General features: G+C 48.8%; 3 protein-coding genes across 10 annotated transcripts in view; 2 read left to right on the top strand and 1 right to left on the bottom strand.

Moving 5' to 3' along the window:
- The window catches only part of NDRG4 (NDRG family member 4), a 44,358-nt gene extending 34,522 nt beyond the window's left edge, over nt 1-9,836 (top strand). For both annotated transcript variants that reach the window (XM_055412640.2, XM_055412639.2), the window contains exons 5-16: nt 191-311; nt 400-462; nt 623-683; nt 1,981-2,067; nt 2,329-2,385; nt 2,747-2,850; nt 3,702-3,758; nt 3,844-3,895; nt 4,873-4,920; nt 5,088-5,123; nt 5,238-5,289; nt 7,720-9,836. In XM_055412640.2, the coding sequence (XP_055268615.2) occupies nt 191-311; nt 400-462; nt 623-683; nt 1,981-2,067; nt 2,329-2,385; nt 2,747-2,850; nt 3,702-3,758; nt 3,844-3,895; nt 4,873-4,920; nt 5,088-5,123; nt 5,238-5,289; nt 7,720-7,874 (893 nt within the window). In that variant the 3' untranslated portion in view covers nt 7,875-9,836. The remainder of the gene's footprint in view (nt 1-190; nt 312-399; nt 463-622; nt 684-1,980; nt 2,068-2,328; nt 2,386-2,746; nt 2,851-3,701; nt 3,759-3,843; nt 3,896-4,872; nt 4,921-5,087; nt 5,124-5,237; nt 5,290-7,719) is intronic.
- A 1,236-nt stretch (nt 9,837-11,072) lies between these two features.
- SETD6 (SET domain containing 6, protein lysine methyltransferase) lies at nt 11,073-14,537 on the top strand. Of its 2 annotated transcripts, none has more exons than XM_055412638.2 (9): nt 11,073-11,181; nt 11,401-11,493; nt 11,574-11,718; nt 11,792-11,933; nt 12,205-12,264; nt 12,385-12,505; nt 13,534-13,714; nt 13,836-13,978; nt 14,137-14,537. In XM_055412638.2, the coding sequence occupies exons 1-9, from the start codon at nt 11,155-11,157 to the stop codon at nt 14,440-14,442; spliced, it is 1,218 nt and encodes a 405-aa protein (XP_055268613.1). In that variant the 5' UTR covers nt 11,073-11,154; the 3' UTR covers nt 14,443-14,537. The 2 variants fall into 2 exon arrangements, with proteins under 2 accessions (XP_055268613.1, XP_055268611.1); XM_055412636.2 differs by having other exon boundaries at nt 12,070-12,264.
- A 1,448-nt stretch (nt 14,538-15,985) lies between these two features.
- CNOT1 (CCR4-NOT transcription complex subunit 1) overlaps nt 15,986-24,919 on the bottom strand; it is an 83,587-nt gene continuing 74,653 nt past the window's right edge. For all 6 annotated transcript variants that reach the window (XM_055412630.2, XM_055412633.2, XM_055412632.2 and 3 more), the window contains exons 42-49: nt 24,790-24,907; nt 23,551-23,652; nt 21,249-21,422; nt 20,234-20,383; nt 19,360-19,540; nt 17,947-18,079; nt 16,505-16,639; nt 15,986-16,328 (exon numbers count right to left, since the gene is read on the bottom strand). In XM_055412630.2, the coding sequence (XP_055268605.1) occupies nt 16,250-16,328; nt 16,505-16,639; nt 17,947-18,079; nt 19,360-19,540; nt 20,234-20,383; nt 21,249-21,422; nt 23,551-23,652; nt 24,790-24,907 (1,072 nt within the window). In that variant the 3' untranslated portion in view covers nt 15,986-16,249. The remainder of the gene's footprint in view (nt 16,329-16,504; nt 16,640-17,946; nt 18,080-19,359; nt 19,541-20,233; nt 20,384-21,248; nt 21,423-23,550; nt 23,653-24,789; nt 24,908-24,919) is intronic.

Below are 24,919 nucleotides of genomic sequence, written 5' to 3'. Positions count from 1 at the left end.
ATGCTTAGCTCTATGCCTCCAGCCATGTGGGTCTTGGTTTCCCCGCTGAACCATGAGGCTGATCATCACCTCTGCCTCGACTTCCCTCCCAGCATCCACGGACCTCATGGGCCTCCCCATCCCCCGCATCCCTTCCCCCTACTTCCCCGGTCCCTTGGCTCAGCCAGAGCTGAGAGCTGTGTCTTTGCAGACAAGCTGTGCTTCAATACCTTCTTCAATTTTGAGGACATGCAGGAGATCACCAAGCACTTCGTGGTGTGCCACGTGGATGCCCCCGGTCAGCAGGTGGGGGCGTCACAGTTCCCTCAGGGGTAGGTATCAGGAGCACCCCGCTCCCAGCTATCTCTAGGTCCCCTGCCCTCCAGCTGCCCCGGACCTGACCTCCTGCTCCACCTGCAGGTACCAGTTCCCCTCCATGGAGCAGCTGGCTGCCATGCTCCCCAGTGTGGTACAGCACTTTGGGTGAGTCCCTGCCCAGTCCCCCACCCCCACCCCGGAGGTGCCCACCACTGCCACAGAGCCAGCAGCTTCAAGCTGAGGGTTCAGGGCTATGGCTGGGTCTGCTCTGGATGGCCATCATGGGAAAAGAAACCCCTAGAGTGACCAGCATGCTCTCTGTCAGGTTCAAGTACGTGATTGGCATTGGAGTGGGAGCCGGAGCCTACGTGCTGGCCAAGTTTGCAGTAAGTCTGCCCACCACCACCCCCAGACCCAGCTAATCCCAGGACTGGTCCCCCCAGGGGTAACCCTGCAGGAACTTTCTGTGTTCTTTCTTTCTCTCCTCCTCCCTCAACTTCCTCTTCACTTAGGAAAGTCCTTTTTTCTTTTTTTCCTCCAAGGAAATTAGTTTTAAAAAACAAAATTAATTTTTCATACATTCCCTTAAAGCACTATACTCCATAAGTTGCTCAAACCATTATCCAAAACCAACTAATTAGTCACTAAGTAAGGATTATCTTAATTCCTCATTCACTAATTAGAGTAATTCTTAAACATGAATCATTTTTTAACCGAAAATTACACTTACGTTAAGTTTTGAGGTTTAAAAAAGTCAGATTTCAGAAACATCATGTCAGGCAGGAGGAGCCCACAAGCTTTCCATCTCTAAAAAGAAAGTCCTAATTTTTAAGACTCAAGGTATTTCTTTCTTCAAAACAAAGAATAAAACAAACAAAATAAAACTGACCAAGAATTTTCAACTCCAGTTTCAACTGCAGTATTTAACCACCTTGTTGACTGTCAGTCATTCCCTGCCACCCCAGACAACCTTGACATGACCGCAGTATGTATATATTACCATTTTCTCCTAAACACAGGCAGACAGTCGAACAGAAAACTCTTTTACAACATCTAACACAGAACAGGGTTTGGAAAGCTCAGTTTCTTCACATCACTAGGGCTTTTTCTATGAAAGCAAAGAAACAATATTTTATTGAAGATGTTCAGTCCTCAGTGGTGCAATAGTAACCTCTTCAAGTGAAAGTCGTTCAGTCCTGTCCGACTCTTTGCCACCCCATGGGCTATACAGTCCATGGAATTCTCCAGGCCAGAATACTGGAGTGGGTAGCCTTTCCCTTCTCCAGGGCATCTTCTCGACCCAGGAATCGAATTGGGGTCTCCTGCATTGCAGGCTGATTCTTTACCAACTGAGCTATGAGGGAACCTCTTCAAAGATATATTTAAAAGCTGAAAAACTGTGATATAGGCATAGATTCCAAATAAAAGGATTGTGAAAAGTTCCAGGTGAAAAGGAGGATGAGCAGGGCTGGAAGGGGCGCAAGTTCTCAGCTGAAGGCACTTGGTCATCGATTGCACCTTGGAAGCCCTTACAGAACACGTCCTCCTCTTCAGACTCTTACCACCCCCCACCGCCCACGAGACAGGCAGGGTTGGAATTTTACAGTCCGTTTTCTAGGTGGAAAGATTGGGGCTCCCTGCACCCCGTCCCGCCCCTCAAGCCCTGTCTCCCTGTCATGGCAGCTCATCTTCCCCGACCTGGTGGAGGGGCTGGTGCTGATGAACATCGACCCCAACGGCAAAGGCTGGATCGACTGGGCGGCCACCAAGGTGAGCCCGGTCCACCTGGAGGGGGGCGTAGCAGGGGGCGGGCCGGAGCCGGAGGTGGGGCGGGGTGGAGCCGGGCGCGGAGCCGGGGGCGGGGGCGGAACCGGGGCGGGGCGGACTCGGGGGCGGGCTGGAGCCGGGGCGGGGGCGGAACCGGGGCGGGGCGCAGCCGGGGGCGGGCTGGAGCCGGGGCGCAGCCGGGGGCGGGGCGGGGGTGGGGGTCTTGCGAGGCGTCACTTACACTGACCCCCGCCCGGCCTGCAGCTCTCCGGCCTGACCAGCACTTTACCTGACACGGTGCTATCCCACCTCTTCAGCCAGGTAAGGGTGTGCGGGGCGACCTCATGCAGGAGTGGGGTGGCCGGGCTAGGAACCTCCCGAAGAGCCTGGTTGGGGGTGGGTGGGGCTGGGAGCGGCAGTGGATGCAGCGTCTGAGCTGAGCTGCCGCACCCCTGCCCTGTGGTGAGCCAGGAGCCTGTGGCACCGAGGGCTGGGAGGGGCTCCCTCGACTCTGAAGGTCATGGGCTCCCCACGACAGTCTTGCTGTCTCCCTCTCCCCGCCATCACGGGGGGTGGGGCAAGGGCTGCTCTGCGATGCCCACCCTGACGTCCGTGTCTGTGGCTCCCCTCCGTGCACGCCGCTCACCGCCCCCTTCCCCTCCTCCCGGCCCCCGGGACCCAGGAGGAGCTGGTGAGCAACACAGAGTTGGTGCAGAGCTACCGGCAGCAGATCTCGAACGTGGTGAACCAGGCCAACCTGCAGCTCTTCTGGAACATGTACAACAGGTGTGGGCGGCGGGGGGCCGGCTGGCAGCACCAGGACTGGAGGGCTCACGTAGATGGGGACCCCTGATTCAGCCGTCCGAGGGAGGAGGCGGGTCGCTGGCCGGCTGGCAGAAGAGCAGACTGTCCAGCCTCCGATAGGGGTGACCTCTTGCCCAGGGTCACACCCCTGGAGGGGCAGAGGGCGAGCAGGGCTTGTCCACTCCTCCTCCACCCCTGGCATCGCTGGCAGGAGCAGTCGGGGATGTGGGTGCCACCCCTGCCCCCACCAGCCTGAGCCTCAGTGCTGACAGCCAGCCCAAAGTGGAGAGGAGGGGGGATGAAGTGCTCCATGGAGCCCCTTGGGGTTAGTCCTGCAGGGGAGTATCCTGCACCTCCCACTGGCATGTCTTTCCTTCTCTTTTTTCCTACAAATATTTCTTGAGCCCCTGCTGTGTGCGTGGTGCTGGAGAAACACTGGGGAGGGAGAGGAGCCCCAGCCTGCCTCCCTCTAAGGCCCAGGACTCCCAGCACAATGGTGGTCACAGCCCGTGATCACAGCCAAATGTGAGGGCCCACCTGGCATGAGCTGAGAGTCTGGGAAGAAGTCACATGTGGGGGACCCTAAGGGCCCTTAGGTCCCCGTCTCCCCATTTCACCAATGGCATCCGTGAGGCTCTGTCTCACAGTCAAGACACCAGAGCGTGAACCTCAAGTCTGCGACTAGCCCAGCACCTGGAGGGATGTTGGGCCATAATTGCCATGTGGAGGGATTGGGCATGGCTGAAATATAGCAGGTCAGGCTCGGGGACACACTCCAACACCCCCCCTCCGGGATCCCATCCTGGGATGCCCGCCTCTGCCTCCCCCTGCAGCCGCAGAGACCTGGACATTAACCGGCCTGGGACAGTGCCCAACGCCAAGACGCTCCGGTGAGTGGCCCGGCCCTTGCATGCACTGCCCCCCCATCTTGCTCCGGTGCCCAGGCCAGACGGCCCTCTTCCTCTGTGTCTGCAGCTGCCCCGTGATGCTGGTGGTCGGGGATAATGCACCTGCCGAGGATGGTGTGGTGAGTGAGGATCGTGCCCTGGTGTGTGTGGGAGGCAAGGGTAAAGGGGTCACTCACTCCTGGCCCGCAAGGCCAATCCTTGACCCAGCCTGGAAGCCTCAGGATGGGCACTGGCTGCTGGGCTCCTCATCCCACTTCCCCCCATCTTGCCATGCACTTCCACCTGGAGCCACCCCATTCTCCAGGAAGCCTGGAGACAGGAGGGCCATGGGGCCAGGATCAGGCCACTGATTCCTTTTGCCCACCTCACAGCGGGGCAGCCCCTCTGCAGTCTCGACCCATTTTAGGCCCAGAGACTAAGACCTCTCTTTTCTCTGAAATTTGATTCATTGGTTATGAAATAATCTGTGAGTAGAGGAGCACATACCCCTGTTACATTTGGGACCATGTGTCACCTCTCCTGTTGGAACTCTGACAGCAGGCAGCCTGGGGGTTTCATGTCCCCCTTAGCATAGAAAGCTGGGGTTCAGGAATGCCCAGGGAAGCCGCCCCCCACTGCCCAGTGTGCACCCAGGCTACCACACACTCCCTGTGCCTGAGGACCGGAGGAGCAGGGGTGAGGGCTGTGCCTGCTGTCTCAGCTCAAGCAGGGTCACAGCTTCAGAGGCTTCAGGGTCTCCTGCTGACCTTCAGCCCTTCCTCACCTTGACCCCTGATTCCTGGGGCCCCTGGTGCTTTCCCAGCCTCTCCTGCAGAGGTGGCCCTGGCTCCCTGTAAGGACTGGGCCCAGCCCCCACCCCACCAGCAGTGGTGAGTGGAATAGAGGGTCTCAGGCCCTCAGAAAGCCGCTTCCAGATCCCCAGGGCCTTGACCTTTCCAAAGGTGCCTAGGGAGGTGCTGGCTGGCCTGTGTCTGCCCCCTGCACTCCCTCCCTGTCTCCCAGCCCTGGGGAGAGAACCTGCCTTAGCACCTGGGGCAGGGGGTGCCCCTGATACCCTCAGGTGCCTCACCATGCTGAAGCTGCTCCTTGTCCCCAGGTGGAGTGCAACTCTAAACTGGATCCGACCACCACGACTTTCCTGAAGGTGAGGCCTCCCCCTCCCCACCACGGGCCTCCCCGCAGGGAGGGGTCCCAGCCAAGGTGCAAGCAGGATGATGTGTCTGATCAGGGGACCTGCCCAGGTTTGCGAAGGACAGGCACGGTGTGGTGGGAGGTGGCCCCTGTTCATTTCACCCGCTCTTTTCCCTGCAGATGGCAGATTCCGGGGGTCTCCCCCAGGTCACACAGGTGAGACTCTTGGCCCTCCTTCCATCCCTTACCTGGCCCAGGGTGGGCAGAACCTCCCCCCTCCCCGAACCCCAGGCTGCCAATCAGACTCTGTGCCTGTCCCTTGTCCTGCAGCCCGGGAAGCTGACTGAAGCCTTCAAATACTTCCTGCAAGGCATGGGCTACAGTAAGTGTACTACCCCCCCACACACACACCCCGGTGACTATTGAGCAGGCAGCAGGTGGGCCTGTGAGCCTGAGCCCTTTTCCAGGGCCAGATGCTGTGCCTGGGCACTTCTAGGGCATCTTCACCTAGGCTGTTAAGTTGGTGATCCCAGGCCGATCCCTGCCCTCCTATGCCCTTGGAGAGGGAGGCTTTGGGGCGCTGTTTTCATGGCAGGCTGGGCCTGTTGGGGTTGGGGGGCTCTTCTCCCAGCCCTAGGGGAGCCAGGCCTGGAGCTGAATCCTGCCAGGGAAGCCTGCCTGGGAAGTGAGTCATCCACACCATGCCCCCAGTTGGGCCTCCAGCACTGGAGAAGGGCTGGGAAGGTGCTGGATGGTGCAAGGGGCAGCAGAGAAGCGGGCTTGGAGTCTGGGAACTGGGGAAGGCACGGGAGGCCGTCTGAGTGTGAGGATAGCTGAAAGCAGCCAAGCCTGGGGGCAGCAGACCTGAAGACCCCGAGGTCATAGGGGCTGTGGGGTGGGTGGAACCAGCTCCCTGCCGCCCCCAGTTTCCCCTCGTGCAGGGGTGAGACCCTGTTCATGAGCCTTTCCCACATGCACACACAGCCCTTCGGTGACACAGGCGTATTCCCTGAGTTCCTCCCATCTCCCCCTTATGCCTGGCTCTCCTCCTGGAAGCAGACTTCCTCTCCCTGAATTTGTTTTCTTCCCCCTCGACTTCAGTCTCTGGAGCTTGTGTCTCCTTGGGAGGACAGGCCTGTAGGGAAAGACCGGGGGGGTCCAGCCAGGAATCGATCTCCTTCTGGCCTCCAGGGGACCAGGCCCCTCTGCCAGCCTGTCTGGGGACAAGTGGGGCAACGAGAGACCAAGCCCCACAGTGAGACCCGGCAGGGACACAGAGGCCCGGAGGCGCCTGGAGATCACGGCAGGGATGGGTGGGTAAGCGGTACTTGTCAACCAGGACCTGTTCTCTGGGCCCTGGGAGGAATACCGCCAGGCAGCTCAAGACCTGGGAAGATTTGAGAGATCGTACAGGCCTCTCTCCAGGGTTTCCCAGGCAGCTCAGTGGGGAAAAAATCCACCCGCCAATGCAGGAGACCTGGGTTCGATCCCTGGGTCGGGAAGATAGATCCTCTGGAGGAGGATATGGCAACTGGCTCCAGTATTCTTGCCTGGAGAATCCCATGGACAGGGGAGCCTAGTGGGCTACGGTTCACAGGATCACAGAGAATCGGACACGACTGAGCACACACACGTGGGCCTCTATCCACGGCGATACTGAGTCCAGTGGAGCGGTGAGGGTGCTGGGAACAGGTTATAGTCCTCAAAGACCTTGTCAGCGGAGCCCCCAGGGCTGCAGCCCGGGCTGGAGCAGAGGCGGATGAGTGCCCCACCTAGCTCTCTGGGCTGCTCGGGGCAGACTGACATCATTGGCTCCTTCTGGGGCCGCTGCAGTAATGGGGGGGCAGGAGGGGGCCCCCTGAGGCTCCGGCCCTGCCCCCAGCCTCTCTGTACCTTCCTCTCCGCTCTGCGCATCTCAACGCCCAGGCCTCGCCCGACCTCCTCTTCACCCGTGTTCTGTGTCTCCCCCCCCCCGCCCCCCTCCCCCGGCTCTGTCTTCTCTCTTAGTTGCGTACTTGAAGGACCGAAGGCTGAGTGGAGGAGCAGGTAGCCCCGCAGCCCCTGCCCTGATGCATGGACCCCCCGCCCGCCGCCATCGCCCCGGGCCCCCCTGCTCCTCCCTCTGCGCCGCGCTGCAGCCAAGCCGCATCTTGCCGTGGAAACTTCTTGTGCCGCTTTTCCGTGGGCTCTATCCCATTCAGGGCTCCGGAGTGGCCGGGCTTTAGACCAGTCGTGCTTCTAGGTTCCCCGGGGCCCCGTGGCTTCCAGAGCCCTGGCAGTTGGAGCCAGAACCTCTCAGAGGTGGCAGCAAGCCACGCCCAAGCTGGACAGGTGGCCGGCGGAGGTCAGGAAGGAAGCATTTGCTCCCTGCGAGTTGATCTGCCTTGTGTGACTCAATAATGGACTGAGGGCCATCTGAGGCTACCACACCTTGCCCTTCTTTCCGGAACTGATCTCCCCCCGCCCAGCCCCACTGTCCTCTTGAGGGAAGCAGAATTAGAAAGAACGTCCCATCCTTCCCTGGGTTCAAGGACACCTGATCGGTCGTCAGCTGCTGCCCCGTTGGGGCCACAGCTCTGGCCCGCTCTTGTGAGGAGGGTCCTGCCGGCCCCCGGGCCCCCACCCCTGGGGCGCACTCCCTGCCGCTGGCGTTGCATGACCGCAGAGCCCTGGCTGCGGATGGGCCTCTGTGCCTTCGTCGGAAGAACGGGTCTCGCTGGCCGCTTTGCTTGCGTAAATCCTTCTCCCTTCTCCCACGTGCCGTGCCCGCCCCGCTGGCTGGTCCTCACCCCCGTTCCCTCTCTGTCCGCAGTGCCCTCGGCCAGCATGACTCGTCTTGCCCGCTCTCGCACCGCGTCCCTCACCAGCGCCAGCTCGGTGGACGGCGGCCGCCCGCAGGCCTGCACCCATTCGGAGAGCAGCGAGGGGCTGGGCCAGGTCAACCACACCATGGAGGTGTCCTGTTGAAGCCCCGCGCCCCGCGAGGACGCCCACTTGCCCCCCCCACCTGCATCGACGTCCCACGACCACCCTCTCGCGGCTCATTTCCCCTTTAGTTTATTTTTGTGAGGGCGAAGGGGAGGAAATGGGATTACTTCTCTTTTGTTTAAAAAGAAGAGGGGATCCGTCTAGATGCTGCAGCGGAACAGTCTCCAGATGGTTTGAGGGGCTCACTCCTCCCCACCTCATTCCCCTCAAGCACCTCGTTAACTTGGCTGACTCAGTCCCTCTCTTCCGACTCCCCAAGGCCCAGGCACAGTGAGGGCACCGTTCCAGGGAGGGAAGGGGATTAGCTCAGGAAAGCCTCAGAGTCCTCCTCTGACCAGGATCCAAGATAACATCCTGGGTCAAAGAAAGCGTGGGTTGACCCCCTGGGCCAGGCAGGTCTGAAGATGGGAAGGAGGTTTTGAGGTGGTGGGTGCTGGGCCAGCAGGAACACAGGGTCCAGCTCGCGCGCTGGTGTGAGAACCAGGAGACAGCCCCTTTCCCCTGCAGCCCCAACACGGAGGGAGTCTGCTTCCATTCTTAGCACCTATGACAATCGTCTGAACAGCAGCCACAAGGCGGCGCTACTACCAGGCAGCAGTTTTGCGGGTGCTCTCCTGGCAGGCCTGGTGCTGTAGGGCCAGGCAGGCAGGGGCTGAAGGGGGCTGCTTTGCCTGAGGAAGACAGAACACGGAGGACCTGGAGGACAGAACCCCACAGACTGTCCCTTCCAGCCCCACACTCGGCCACCCCCTGGCCCTGGCCCGTTGCTGAGCCAAGGCCCTGAGGCAGAACGTCACCTGGTCCTCTGCCTCCATAGGGAGCTGACTGGGGCTGAGGTTAAAGGCTGGGATAGCCTTTGAGTGTTGGGTGCACTTCTGAGAACTTCGTGGTGACTGCTTTTGGAAGCCTGCAGACAGTGGTGGCTCAGAGTTCCTATAGAGTTCCCTCAGACACCCCCCGTTGTACCCCCCATGGAGGACAACTCAGTCAGCAGCAGCATGGCCAAGGTCACTAGAAATGTTTCTAGAGAGAGTTCTCGTCAAGCTATGCCAGCGTTTCACGTAGGCATTACTGAGCAAGTTCATGTGGAGAAAACTGGTCCAAGGTAGTTCCACAGCACCATCCTAGCCAGGTGGAGGAGGCCTAGGCTGGGGCTTGCTGGGTCCAGGGGTGGGAGGTGACATTTCCTGAAGTGAGCAAGGGCCAGGCAGAAGCAAGGCTCCCCACCCACCCCAGCCCCTTCCTGTCACCTGAAGCCCAGCAATGTGCCATATACTTCTATCCACCCACCTTACCAGGTAGAATCTCCTGGCCCAGAAACCAGAAGCCATTTGCCTCTGAGCCTAGATGAATTGCCATAAGCCCCAAATGAGCAAAGAGAAGAGGAGAGAGCAATGAAAAATGCAGGACTACGGAGAGGGGGTGGGTGTGTGTGGGGCTGAGGGGACACCTGCATCCACATTTCCTCTGCACACGTCACCCCCTTCTATACTCTTAAGCCATTACTCTAGACTGCTCTAGAGCCCAGTGGAGTGTTAGTCTGTCCCCAGTTCTGTTCACTCACGTGCTTCCTCTGAATATCGAATGTGACTGTTTGAAAAGCTGGTAGAATTAATCCCTTATTGTAGATAGTGCTGTGAAACTTGGATTTCTTTTCTGTGTTCTTTCAGATGAGATATCTATAAATATCTATACATTATATATATATATGTATATTGGGTACCCCCGCGTGTGGCTTTCCATCGGAGGTTGTGTCTTCTTTGGTCAAAGTGAACTTTGAATGGAATTTATTATTTTCCTCTCTGTACAAAGTGAAGAGCCTACCCTTGTGTATTCTGGTGGCTGATGTGAGATTTTGAGATGACAAAATGTAAAACAAAACCCCTTGTCAACGTAGAAAGTTAACTGTGCTGAAAAACTAATAAAGTAATAAGAATTTGAGTATGGTGATGCTGTGCCCATCGTGGAAAGTTTTGAAAAGAGACAGTATAAGCTGGTGAGGCTGGTGCTTCGTGGGTTTTAGGTTTTAGGGTGGTGCTTCCTGGGTTTTAGGTGGGGTTGAACCTTTAAAGTGAAGACAGGCATTTCCATCCGTCTCTGTATTTCCAGATCTTGTCACATTCCACAAGGTAGATATTAATTATCCTAGTTTCACAGCTGAGAAAACTGAATTTGCCCTAATAAGAGACCAAAGTGGGAGCTGACCTTGGCAGTAATTGACTTCAAACCCAGATCTGTAATCTCTGTATTCGCTGCCTTTGATTTCTTAAATTTAACGACATGCTACTTCCCCGTGTTTAACCATTTCGATTCATTCACTATCCTGCTGTTTGTCAGCTACTAAAGAAGCAAGTAAATAAAAGCAAACCCGTCCTTCTGCTCTGCAGAAGCAAGACAGGGTCTGTTCTAGTTTGGGGAGCCCCGAGGAGCCCCGCCCACTCCCCACGAAACAGTGCGCTAACCGCTCTATTCTCGCTCCCAGTCGACCTCTCGCGATGCCTTTTCTTCGCATCCAGAAACCAGATTTTGCACTCAACCAGGCTTCTACCTCTGCTGTCAGAGACCTAAGCGGGGAAGCATTATGCCTGGCTCAGACCGGGCTCAAGGCGGCAGAAGGACACGCCTTCATGCACCCAACCGCACGTTTTCTAAACCCAGCAGCGGACACTTGGCCTCAAAGATGTTTTCAGCGGGGATGATACCAGTTCAGTTCAGTCGCCCAGTCGTGTCCAACTCTTTGCGACCCCACGGACTGCAGCACGCCAGGCCTCCCTGTCCATAGCCAACTCCCGGAGCCTACTCAAACCCATGTCCATTGAGTCGGTGATGCTATCCAACCATTTCATCCTCTGTCGTCCCCTTCTCCTCCCGCCTTCAATCTTTCCCACCATCAGGGTCTTTTCCAATGAGTTCTTCGCATCAGGTGGTCAAAGTATTGGAGTTTCAGCTTCAACATCAGTCCTTCCAATGAATATTCAGGACTGATCTCCTTTAGGATGGACTGGTTGGATCTCCCTGCAGTCCAAGGGACTCTCAAGAGTCTTCTCCAGCACCACAATTCAAAAGCTGCTGCTGCTGCTAAGTCGCTTCAGTCGTACCCGACTCTGTGCCGAGTGCCAAACGCTGCTTGTCTTCCGCGTGAAAGCGCAATGAAAGTCACGTGGTCCGGGGCGGGGACATAGGCCCCGCCCTCGAAAGTCCGCCCCCCTGCCCCCGGACGCCGGAAACGCCGACTCGCGAGGCTCCGCGCCCTCTGACCATGGCGACCCAGGCGAAGCGCCGGCGGGTAAGTCACGGCGGGCGGCGCGGGTGCACCGCGCTCCACCGCGCCGCGCCACTCTCCCGCCAGCGCGCCGCTCCGCGCCTTGCCGCGGGTCACTCGCCGCTCTCCGCGTCCCCTCCCCAACCCCGGGCCTTCCTTCGCGCGCGCGCGCGCGCAGCCGTCTTCTCCGCCCCCGGCGAGCTTTCCCGGGCGGGGCCGCGCCACTGCGCTTGCCTGTCTTAGGTGGCCGGGCCTGCGGGCAGCGACAACGACCCGGCTCCGGTGGCCAGCTTCCTGAGCTGGTGCCAGCGGGTGGGACTGGAGCTGAGTCCCAAGGTGAGAGGGAGACTGAGGGAGGCGGGTGCAACGGGGAAGCGGGCGCGGGCCAGCTCTGAGCGGCCGTTCTCTCTGCTCAGGTGGCGGTGAGCCGGCAGGGCACGGTGGCCGGCTACGGCATGGTGGCCCGGGAGAGCGTGCAGCCTGGGGAACTGCTGTTCGCGGTGCCGCGGGCCGCGCTCCTGTCGCAGCACACCTGCTCCATCAGCGGCGTGCTGGAACGAGGTGGGCATGCCGACAGGGGTGGAGAGACGCCGAGTTGGGCCCGCGGGGTCCCTAATCTCCGTGTCTCCCCCAGAGCGAGGCGCGCTGCAGAGCCAGTCGGGCTGGGTGCCGCTGCTGCTGGCACTACTTCACGAGATGCAGGCCCCGGCCTCGCCCTGGAGCCCCTACTTTGCGCTCTGGCCCGAACTGGGCCGCTTGGAGCACCCCATGTTCTGGTGAGAGCAGTAGGAGGGGCTGGGGAGCGCCAACACCGTACGTAGCCTGGCTCGAACCGCTTGCCCTTGAGACTCGGGTGCCAAGTGCTGGTCTCGGTAGGTTGGGTGAAGAACCCGGGTGGGGGTGTCACTGCAGGCCAGAGGAGGAGCGCCGGCGATTGCTGCAGGGCACAGGCGTACCTGAGGCCGTGGAGAAGGATTTGGCCAACATCCGCAGCGAGTATTATTCCATTGTGCTGCCCTTCATGGACGCCCACCCCGATCTTTTCAGCCCCAGGGTCCGATCTCTGGAACTCTACCGCCAGCTCGTGGCTCTTGTGATGGCCTACAGGTCAGTGAGCAGAGCCTTGCAAAGGACTCTCTTCTTTAGAACTCTGTTGAGTGACCAGAAGGGAAAGAACAGTGAGCCCCACCCCAACATTGGGCTTTAGCCAAGTTCTCTCTGTGGCAGCTTTCAGGAACCACTGGAGGAAGAGGAGGATGAGAAGGAGCCAAACTCCCCTTTGATGGTGCCTGCTGCAGACATACTAAACCATTTAGCCAATCACAATGCCAGTCTAGAATACTCTCCAGTGAGTGGATCCCTCCCAGTTCTTGTTTCTGTGCCTTGATGTTTGGGCATTTGAATCAAACCAATGTATTCTTTATTCTGGCCTGGCAATTGAGCCAAATGGGCTCCGTTCTCCTCCTACTAGAAATGAGTAGGCGAAATTAGTTCCTGCGCTACATACTTTGCTTGCATATTACAGTGAAGTTCTTTGAACACAAATTAAAGTTCTCAAAGAAAGTTGGGGTTAATCCTCTGCTAAACCTGTGCCATCGTTGTTTCGGTGCTTTAGGTCGGTTTTCTGCAGTGCCAGTGTGTCAGGGCCCTGTGGACAACAATCTCCTGGAACAGCCATAGCATCAGTACTTTTTCATAAGAGGGGATGTTCCTAAGAAGGGGTTTAAGATGATACCAGGACTGTGTTTATATCTATTTGCTAAGTGGAACATTGCAAGAAAAGATGTAAGTTTATGGACTCAAATTAGGAAATGGCTGTTATTTTTAAAACCTTGTCTCCATTTGCTGTTCCTCCTTTGATCTGGGTTGTGGTTTTTTTGGTTGGTTTTTTTTTGCGGAGCTGCACATATCTTAGCTACTCAACCAGGGACTAAGTCCTAACCTCTGAACCACCAGTGAGTTTCCTTCAATCTGGGTTTTTTTGGCTGCACTGTGCAGGACGTGGGCTCTTAGTTCCCCAAGCAGGGATGGAACCCACACCTCGCTGCAGTGGAAACTTAGTCTTAACCACTAAGACCACCAGGAAGTCCTCAATTCATTTTTTAAAGCTAGCAACTTTTCGAAGTGCTTGAGATGACTGAGCAGAGGTTTCACCTACTAAACAGCATTGGGCTGTTTAGACTTTTATAAGCCTCATTTGTTTTATTCTACAGCACAGGATCTCAACTAAAAGTAGAATGTTGGTAGGTATAGCATCAGTCTCATCACTGAACTATACCTATTGGAGGGAACTATACTTTTCTTAGGAGTGAAGTCATCTTCTTAGGGGTGGCCTGGAAAGGGCTTGACCCCAGCTTCTGAACCCTTCCACCCTAGACTTGTCTTCGGATGGTGGCCATTCAGCCTATTCCTAAAGGCCATGAGATCTTCAACACTTATGGGCAAATGGCTAATTGGCAACTGATTCACATGTATGGTTTTGCTGAACCGTATCCTGACAACACGAATGACACAGCTGACATTCAGATGGTGACTGTTCGTGAAGCCGCGTTACAGGGTGAGTGTTTTAACTCAGACACTGGTGTATGTGTGTCTGTCCCTGCCCCCTTTTTGTGGTCAAAGGAGAAATGAGGTTTGGGTTTACCAAGACTTTCACACCCATACTTTTCTATCTATAGGAACAAAAGTTGAAGCTGAAAAGCTCCTACTGTATGAACGTTGGGATTTCTTATGCAAATTGGAGATGGTAGGGGAAGAGGGAGCCTTTGTGATTGGGCGTGAAGAGGTACTGACTGAAGAGGAACTGGCCACTACACTCAAGGTAAATGCTCAAAATGAGCATTTAGAGCTAGATGAGAGGAAAGGTGGCCTGGACAGAGTACACTTAAATGCTGCCAGGATAGGCCAGCTTCTCTGAATCAGTTTCAGAAACATGCAAGTATTACATCCTACTTTAAAGGGCATCATGGTTGCTTCTAGGTACTGTGCATGCCTGCTGAGGAGTTCAGAGAGTTTAAAGACCAGAATGGATGGGAAGATGATAAAACCGAAGAAGACAGCCTGACAATCACAGATATTCCCAAACTCAAAGCATCATGGAGACAGCTTCTTCAGGACAGTGTTTTGTTGACCCTGCAAACCTATGCCACAGACTTAAAAACTGAGCAAGATTTACTCAGCAACAAGGAGGTCTATGCAGCACTTAGCTGGAGGGAACAGCAAGCCTTACAGGTGCGTTATGGTCAGAAGATGATTCTACACCGGCTGTTGGAGCTGACACGTTAGCAGGCTCCCTTCTGCCTGAAGGAGTATCCCGAAGAGGAACCTCATGCTAAGCTGGGATGCACTGATGCTTGGAAAGAAGTAAAATTTGGATCTTTTGCTTTGTGTTTTGTACTAATACCAAAAGGAAAAGTAGTGAAAGTGTTAACAAAATAGGATGAACTCCAAGCCAAGAGTGACATGCTGAAGGATTGGGAGCAGTAGACTTGTGAATTGCTGCTGTTACTAACATGGATAAATTTTATAGCTGTTTTGTTATCAAGTTTCAACCAAAGCAGAAATGTGATAATGATACATTTCATTGTAGTCTAGCATTTAATAATACGGAGTTTGAAAGTAGACCTGGTTCAAATCTAGGTAGGTCTATTTTGAGCAACCACTTTCCCTTTTTAAAAAAACTGTTCCTGTTGGAGGATTTAGTAAGCTATGTTATTAGAACTCTGAGAAGTTATTTTAATTCTTTAGCAGCCTAAGATACCAGTGACATACAAGCCCCCATGTAAGATTTCTATTTATCTTGTATATATTTCAAGTGGGATAAATATAAAATATGTACCTACTCCTATTCCTTTTCTTTTAAAATGTATATCAAAATGCCATGAGGATGTATTTTTTTAAACTGGCATTTTGAATTTAACCACAGAAACCTGGTGCAATTAACTTTTGAAAAGGAAAACACTACACAGAAATCACTTCCTTATTTAAAGATGCTACATTGGTAGTGGAAAAACCTAGCATTCAGCAGAAGTTGGTGTTCCCCAGTGGGAAGGCTGGGTGGTCCACTTTCCTCCTCACCACCAGCACTGGCTGCTACTGAGAAAGGCACAGTGGACTCGTGTGTGTCATAACTTTAATGTTTGACTGCAGTATGCATACACATACAGGAAATAGGGAGGCTAAAGTCCAGGAACTTCTAGAAAGGCTACAAAATACAACACATGGACCAATACACTTAAAAAACATCCAAATCCTTACAAAAGGGGCTGTATTGGTCTTTTTGACTTTGTTGTTGAACTCAGCCTGTATGGCATTTCATTGGGATAATGGGGAAGGGCAATTCATACTATTTGGCTCTTTTCTGCACAATTTACAAGTTACTATAATGAGAGATGGGGGAGCTTTAGGCCTGGTTTGGCTTCCCTTTATAAAAAGTGTCTCACAGGGCCCAAGCGGGTGTGTTCTCCAGCAGGAAAGAGAAAATGATGCTCTCCCAGCAGCAAGCTATAGATGTGGGGAAGAGATAAAATAAAAACCCATGGGATCTCAAATGTGAACTCTGCACATGTTCCTGGCATACCAGATTCTACACATCCGCATTTTTAAAAAACTTGGTGATTTTCAAGGTCCCTGTCCATATATTTTTTTAAAAATAAGTTACACAATATTTAAATAGGCTTTCTTGCTGTTCTTTGGGACACCTGGAATGTCAGAAGACATGGCACTATGCCCCGCCGCCACCCTGCCCCCAGACAAGTGCATGGCATCACCAGTCTACCTACTTGCCTTGAATACATTTTGCACAAACCCAAGAAGTTTCAGACAAAGGTTTTCTCTTTCATATATTTACACAAGTTCAAAATGATATTCACAGCATCTTCTAAATTTTGGCCAAGAGTCAAAAAAAATGCATTTAAACTTTGGAACATGTCCACATAGACAGGTAGCTGACCCAAACAGTAATTGGGGCAGATACCCAAGAACCAAAGGGCCGGGAAAGTCAGGAAGAGCTGAAAGGATCTTCAGCCAGTTTATGAACTTGGTACAGTGGGACCTCCAGGCAGACACATTTACAACAGAGATGTGGTTCCATCTAACTGGCACCTGTCCCCTCCATTACTTGCTGAGCCTGCTTTTGTCCCATGCAGCACTGTGCGACAGACTGGAATAACCTGGAGAATGAAGACAAGTACACACTGGTGAGAAAAATTCAGGCCTGACCAAACCTTGTGTCTTACTCATTTTGGCTACTGCTCCCTTCTTAATCACCCACCCAAGCTGAAGCCATCAAATGATTATTTCTCCTGTCTTAAGAATGAAACAATGAAAAGAATTACTTTTGACTCACTTTTCAATTTCTGGGGCACAGTGTACAAATTCATGGTTCCAGAATTTAAATGCTGGATTTTTAATCAGCTCAATGAAGGTAATAAGAAGACCCCAAGGATGTGGCCTATTTACAATCAACCGTTCCAAAAGAACCCTGGACAATGGAAGAAAAAGTTGATCAATGCACAGGAAAACACCAGATCATGACCACTCCTCCATTAGCTTTAGAAAAGGAAGGTGGATATACAGAAGAGTTAGTGTAAATAGATCCTAGAATTACATAAAGTAGGTTTGAACCCCACCTCTTCCCATTACTGAGCCTAGAAAACTAAGGTAATGGATAATAGATTACATGGCACAATGAAGGTAATCACTTAAAAGAATACATACTCAAATAGGAATTAAGAATTTTAATACTACTAGTACACATGTAAACTGGGTGGGATGATTCTTCTGAATGGCAACTAGTATTGGCTTAAATATTCACATCCTTTGACCTAACCAACTGTACTTCTAAATTTATCCTAAAGACGTAATAAAGCACAGGAACAAAGACACGAGTACAAGGATGTTCACTGATGCTTTATATGTAATCACAAAAAGGACTTTTATCATGTGAACATCTAATAATAAAATACTACTTTTTAGTATATAAAGCTAAGGAATATTAATACCTAGAAACTAATAATAGGTGAAGGGGCAAGTTTAAGAAGTCTGGTCCAGTTCTTTAAGTTTGCCTGTATATCTCTCACTAGGATGTACCCATTTCCTAATCTGCAAATACTGTATATAGTTCCAAGCAATCTGCAGTAGATTCCTGACTATTGTTAGTAAAACACAAGTATGATCCTGTTATTTCTCCTGCTTAAAAGCTTACAACCTACAGGTAACAAAGACAAGTTTAAGTTCTTTAACATGACCTTTGAAAGGCCTGATGCTTCAGGACTCGGGTTAAATATGGTGACACCACCAACACCACTTGAGAAAAATCCCTAATCTATAAAAATACTGGCACTTTGTGTTGAAAACTACTTTTTGGTTTCAACAATGATTAGTAATTCTGTTTATGTGTGGTTTTTTTTTTTTTGGTGCCCATCAGACTAATTATCAGGAGGGCGGGAACCAAGTCCTTTTGTTCACAACTATTTAACACATGGGCTTCCCAGGTGGTTCAACAGTAAAGAATCTGCCTGCCTGTGCAGATCCAAGAGATGTGGGTTCCATTCTTGGGTTGGGAAGATCTCCTGGAGAAGGAAAGGCTATCCACTCCAGTATTCTTGTCTGGACAAAGAAGCCTGGTGGGCTACAGTCCATAGGGTCTCAAAGAATCAGACACGCCTGAGCATGCACGCATTTAACACAGATACTCAAGTGAACATGGAATGCACAGGAAAAACAGAATTCATAATAAAAGGGAAGAGGTTCCATTTAGAAACTCAGAAAAACAGGCTTCTGTCTTACCTTGTGATCTGTTCTTGAATAGCTTCAGTGTTGGCCTCTGCAAAAAGGTACAGCATGGTACAGCTGAAGTAGTGAGTGTGGCTATTTGGGTACCGCAGCTGATTTGCAATTGCATTCAAGAAGAGATACCGACCTAGAAATTAAGACAGCTTAGCGAGAATTTGTTCTTCAAAAGCCAAATCATTCTGACTGGCTAGCATTTGGATTTCTGATAAAGGCTCTCATGTTATCCTTTGGTTTCAACCAGTGGGACTTGGACCCCCAAAGAGTTTTCATTTCTGTGGGTTTTACTTCACTATTTGCCACATTAAAAATTTTTTTAGTTGAAAACTATTTTGAGAACTACTGCATATTAATATAACATGTAAATAAAAAATTTAAGTATTTCCCCCCAAAAAACTATTATATATAGAGTGTCAATGGTTTACATTCTGCTGGATTCTCATTTCTGCCCTTTTTCAGTCTGTTCCAGTATGGTATTTCATTCACGCAGCCTCTGGAAACCTTCAATGTACACCAGTAACAAAACGAGTGAAAAAAGCAAATGTTTCATTATGAAAATAGTTTTGACCTCACAGTCCCTCTATAAGGGGCTTACCTTGGGGATAACCCACCAAGGGTTCCCAGTCTCTACTTTGAAACTAGCATCATCTTAACTGGATTTGGTTGTCTGTGTCTGCTTGGTATTACTCACGGTGAACTTCAACACTGCCTTGGAAACTACCCTTTTTGCTGTTGGGCTCTGGATGCAGTGGTATTCACCTGTGTTAAATCTTGATTTTTAAGCTGTCTCAGACCCACCCCCCCCCACAAATATGCAAGTAGTATATACTTAAAATTGGCCTCTCAAAGATTCACAGCGAAGTTAAAAAGCCAAGACAAGCAGGACTGTATAGTTGGTCACCACCTACTTGAATACAGAACACCAAAAGATGTAGTTCAAGCAAGCAAGATACAACCTACACCAGAAATTATAATGTCAGCATTTTGCAAAGCAGGTAGGGGGAGTCCTATTCGTTAATCTTTCTTTACACATGGAATATGTAACATACTGCCTGGCAAAGAGGCACCAATAATGCTGGAATAAAAAGCAGGCTAGTAAAACAAGTGAGCCTATCTTTAAAAGAGAGACTGGTAAAAAGAATGTTTATTTTCACACTAAAAAAAAAAATACACCCGTATATACTGAAATATTAACTGATATGTTAAGGATTCTGGATGGTTTTTCCCCCCCTTTATGCTTTTCTGTGTTTTCTGCATTGAGCAGATACTACTTACTGAATTAAAATAATCAGCCAGACCTATAATCATATTGACAGAATATTTTCTATTGTGGCTTAAAGTATTTTTAGGACCAGACTATAACCAAACACAGAGAAAACTTGACTCTGAGAACTGGCTGGCTCCACTCACCTTCGGTGTCCAAATCCACAGCCAGGTTCTGGAAGATGTCCATGTGAGCTGAGTGCGTGATGGTGCTCATCGAAGGTGTGCTGCCCTTGTTGTGGATGTGTGCAATGGCCTGAGTCCCTACATAGAGCACCAGTGCATTAATGAGCTGGAGGTTGTAGCGATTACCAGGCTCATTGGAAACCTAAGTGAACAAAACAGAAAGCTCCTGACTTACTTGCACCGATAGTGATTTAAGCATTGATTTAGACACCAACAGTTCTAAGAATCCTTTGACTTTCAGAGAAAAGCTGAACTGCTCCCAATATTCTCTGTGACTTAAATTTTAAAAATTTGCTTTGATTTTATATGGTTATGTAACAAATACACAGGTGCTCAAGGATAGTGTGTCAATAAAAGAGGTATGATTTCCCTTGGGAAACCAAAGCTTTAACAGTTACCAGCACAAAAATAAAGTTTATAAAGTAAAAATATGCATTATCTCACTTATTTAAAAAAAAAATTGCCCAGGGAAAAAGATGTGGTTCCTTGGTATGGGAAGACTGGAGAAATACAGCCTCAATCATCTTCTATACAGCAAACTGAATCAGAATCCATTTACTTAGAAGAGTCTTGGAGTATGGGAGTGATTATCAGCAATCTAGTCTTACAGAAAACCAGTTCATTCCCTGGCTGCCTCTTCCAAGATTATGCTATAGATGTATAGGATAAATGTATGTACTTATGCTAAAATGCATAATCTCATCCAACCATTAAAAATGACAATGTGCTTTAAAACCTTTAAAGCAGGTTGAAATGAGACCATGCATAGGACTAACTATGCATATAAAGTACTTTCTATGAAAGACACAACCAAGAGTTTGTCAAACCAATTAACCTGTAGGTTGCTGCGCAAATCAGATAGGAAAGTGACGGGTGATCGAGTTTTAAGATAGGAATCCAAATCCTTTTTGAATTGAGGTGGCATCACTCCAGTAAAATTGGTGAGAATCCGGGGAGCAATGTTAATTTCACTCAACATATCCACCTGCCACAAACAAATGTAAGAATCACAATCAGAAGCATTTGTAGGGCCTTAATAGCAAACCGTCTCTATGTTAGAAAGTTGTTCATATAAAATTTTGTCTCGAAGAGTATTCAATCATTTAAAAACATTTTATTGAAATACAGCAATTTACAATGTGTTAATTTCTGCTACATAGCAAAATGTTATTAATTAGAAGAAATAGATTATTCAAAGGTACCTATATACAAAATGATAGTAATTTCTCATTCTGTACTATTTTATCCTTCTTAAAATAAGGCACAATAGGTATCTTTTGTAAAAGTCTAGTTTAAAATACAGAATTAGTTTCTTTGCTCACCAAGAGCCCTACTCTTTGAAAGGATACCCCAGCAAAGTAAGACATCATATTCTCTACTTTAAAAAAAATCCACGTGACAGAAGAGTAAAAAATACATAAAAATTACAGCAGCCATGTAAGGGTGGTATGATCTTAGAACAGTCCCTTCTCCCTTTTATTCTGACAGTTTAAACAAAATGCAAGCACAAACCTATGAAATACGGCATTACTAGTGTCTATTTTGCAATGCTGTGCCACTAGGGCCACCCAACATGACTGGCCCAATACCTAGGTTGAGGTTCTGTAAATACAGCTAAATTCTAATATCAAAGTTGAAAATGGCAACTAGACAAATACTGTGAACCAATATCAAGCAGCAGTCTCATACTTTATCAGGTTTAATAACGGCTTCCCCCCAAAGAGCACCATTATCTAACAGGTAACTTGTAGATATGTGTGTGCTGGGGGCAGCATATACCTCTCTTAGCAGAGAAAGGACTAAAATATTAACATACAACTTTCTTTTCCTTAAACCATTTAGAACTTTACCTTCAGATTAGGAGTGAATGGGTCTGGGAGCCTCATGTTTCTTGGGAAGGCACTCAGGATCAGATTTCTTAGCTGGATACAATTAGGTGGGATCACGTCACAGAATCCATAATGGTAGTCACAGAGGAACTCAGGAAAATCATGCAGAAGAACCAGCAGCACCCTTAAAGTGCCCTATTTTTCAAAAACAAGAAAAACATCAGCCGTTTCCATATTAAGTAAGAAAACAAGAGTAACATTTTTACTATTATAAATTTAACTGAAGGGAGGGAAAAAAGGCAAAACTAGGTACCCACAGTTTATAAAAATACAACTTACCAAAACCCAAATAAAAAAGAAAATCTGAATAGCCCTTTATAATAAAGTAGTTAAATATTTGTTAAAACTCTTTCCTCAAAGAAACTCTAGGGCTGGCTTTACTACCAAATCCTTACAAATATTTAAGGAAAAATTAACACTATTCGCAATCTTAATATAAAAAGAGAGATTATTTTCCAACCCCTTCAATAAAAGTAGCATAACTTTGATCCCAAAATGACATGAGAACTAAAAACAAAAAAAAATCCTACATAGTAGAAATGGAAATCAGTGATACATCACAACCAAATGATCAACAAATGAATGCAATGGCAGTTTAAGAATCTGAAAATTAATGGACTAATAACATTGACCAAAAAACACATGACCTTGAGTTCAAGAAAGCATCCAATAAAATTCAATGATTCAATTCAATCATTTTAATGATTTTTAAAACTATCAGCAAATTATGAATAAAAGAACATTTCCTTAACCAGAAAATGGTACCTACAAAATACAGATTTATAAAAATATTATACAATTTCACAAAAACATCAATATCTGGGAATAAGTCTAAGGAAAGTAAAGACCTAACAACTAAATGGAAATACACATGGGTTGAAAGGTTTGATATTATCAAGGCATCTATTTTCTCCTATATGATCTACATATTCAGTGAAATCTAAATCGCAGAAAGTTTTACAAGTAAAGCTAATTGCAAAGTTTTATGGGACTGCAAGTGATACAGAAGAGCCAAAATAGTGTTACAAGAGAGCAAAGTTGAAGAAGATTTTGCTCTACTTGATTACTCTACCTTTACAAGTCTCCCCATCAAGACCTTTTGATACTGGGCTAAGAACAGATCAACAGATAAACTAGAGAGATGCCAATGCATAGTCAACTAGATCATACAGGTACTAAATCAACTGAACAAGAAATGAAGAACTTTAAAAATGTTGCTGAAAAGCCTTACGTATCTATTAAGCTGGAGGATATAAGGAAGGGGAGAAAATGACCTTCATCACTGACAAAATTAAGTTTACTTTCTGAATGTAAAAGCCAGGATTAATGGTTCTTTTAGGGGGTGGGCACGTGCAGAACACAATGAATTTAAGATTGGCAAAGATTTCTTACCCAAGACACAAAAAGCAACGTACAATAAAAGAAGAAAACTGGTCAGTTTGACTACACTGATTTTAAAGCATCTATCCCTCAAAAAACATGTTACTTTTAAGGGAATGAAAAGGTAAGCTACAGGAATAGGAGATGTCTGAATATACATCATCAAACGGCTTACATCCAGAATACACAAGAATCCTTGTTGAAAAAGACGAAAAACCCAGATAATCCCAAAGGGATATGATGAGCACAAGGCTGGAAGAGGAACATCATCAAAGGTGGATACCCAACTGGCCAATCTACACACAAAAATATTATTAAGAAATCAAGGAAATGCAAATTAAATCCACAATGAGATCCTTCTGCACAACTGCCAAAATGACGAAAATGAAAAACAGACAATTTCAAGTATGGTAAGTACGGGGACAAACAGTCTAATGTGATTCTGGAAGAGTTAACTGGTGCACACATTGATATATGAACACCGTACTTAGTGTTGAAAAACTGAATGCTTTCTTCCTATGATTAAGGAACAAAGATGTCCACTCTCATCAATTCTGCTGCTGCTGCCAAGTCGCTTCAGTCGTGTCTGATTCTGTGCGACCCCACAGACGGCAGCCCACCAGGCTCCCCCGTCCCTGGGATTCTCCAGGCAAGAACACTGGAGTGGGTTGCCATTTCCGTCTCCAATGCATGAAAGTGAAAAGTGAAAGTGAAATCGCTCAGTTGTGTCTAACTCTTCGCGACCCCATGGACTGTGGCCCACCAGGCTCCTCCATTCATGGGATTTTCCAGGCAAGAGTACTGGAGTGGGTGCCATTGCCTTCTCCAGCTTTGAGTGTTAAAGGTTTTAATTATTCTAATTTTACAACTTCAAATTAATTACCTTGTAGAGGATTTGCATAGGTTTGGTGAGTTCCACATTTCTAAGGAAAGGCGCTAAATATTTGAATAAGTCAATCAGTAACTGTGCATACATAGGCCATCCCTGAAAGAAAGAAACATATGGGTCATAATTACACTCAGCTGCTGTCCCGCCATCAAAAAGGTTGCCCAAGCAGCTGTGCTGTGACTTTATTATTTTCTTCATAAACCTCTCTTAAAGACTGACTGGCACGAAAAAGGAGTAAGCAAAATAATGCAGATAATGGGAAATGACAGTTAACTGGCTTCAGAAATTACAGGATATATAGGTCCTTCTGCCTGCACCATTTAAAATAGGGGAAGGATGTTTCAGACAGAACACAAAACATCCGGCCAACCGAGAAACTCACATCTGTTTTCTTAATTTCTTCAAGTCCTGGATCTCAACTATTTATTTTTCCCACGTTCAATTCCTCAACTCTCAGCAAATAACCTCATCCAATTTACAACATGAATCGTTTATTTTCACCCAAATTTGGCCTGCTTACCATATTCCAATGATACCAATTATGTGCACTTTGGGTAGATTTTATTCAGTATTGTTCCTCCTCCTGGAATGCACTTATTCACCAAATACCAAATCCATTTAAGGATTATTTCACTTTTTTTTTTTTTTTTTAACCAAACACATAGTAGTCACATTTGTTTTCTGATCTGAAGGGTCAATCAAAGGTACTTCCTTAGACTCATCTGCCACTTAATTGCAAAATGAGAAAGAAACTTTCTCATATAACTGTGTTTATTCACAATTATACTAAAAACTCTTATCTCAAATTTTATCTTAATTCTTTAGATACAGTAGAGACCAGTAGTCCTCAACCCTGAATGTATGAGTCTTTAGTATTTAGAGTGGGAACTTGTAAAACTGGCAGGTTCCCGAGTTCCATTACTCAAGAGTTTTTATATAACTGTCTACAGGGGTGCTTTAGAGTCTCAACATTTTTTGGAAAATCCCTTACAAGGCTGACATAAGGTGACTCATGACAACTTGGAGAAGCCATACCCTAATCATTGAGGAATGGCTTTGAGGCAGAGGCAGTCAAGTACCTGTTATGCCTCTCCCCATGACTTGACCCTACATTAAATATAAGGACTCCCAACATTTAATGAAAGAAGTACAGGGACCCCTGAATGACTAAGAGTGCGAGTAAGTCCCAGGTAGTTACAGTCTTCATCTGTAGGAGATAAACTGCAGCCACACCTTCTGCTGTGGTGTGTGTGCCAGCATTCTTGCAATAAATATCCGATGGGAGATCAGTTCAAGCCAAGCATACACAAAGCCAGGAGCTTTGGTAGGCCTCAAAATGTGGAATGTGTTGCTGAAAGAAGAA

This window comes from Moschus berezovskii, chromosome 22 (assembly GCF_049115385.1).
Source record: "Moschus berezovskii isolate FMDL1 chromosome 22, NW_MosBer_1.0, whole genome shotgun sequence".
NCBI classification, from domain to species: Eukaryota; Metazoa; Chordata; class Mammalia; order Artiodactyla; family Moschidae; genus Moschus; species Moschus berezovskii.
The sequence above is the reverse complement of the archived record's forward strand: the minus strand, read 5'-3'. Positions and strand labels throughout refer to the sequence as shown.

Bases quoted from the DNA above. Each gene is read 5' to 3' on its own strand.
- SETD6 (XM_055412636.2), top strand. From the start codon at position 11,155: ATGGCGACCCAGGCGAAGCGCCGGCGG. The intron at 11,494-11,573 runs GTGAGAGGGAGA...CTCTCTGCTCAG, and splicing joins GACTGGAGCTGAGTCCCAAG to GTGGCGGTGAGCCGGCAGGG. The intron at 13,715-13,835 runs GTGAGTGTTTTA...TTCTATCTATAG, and splicing joins TCGTGAAGCCGCGTTACAGG to GAACAAAAGTTGAAGCTGAA.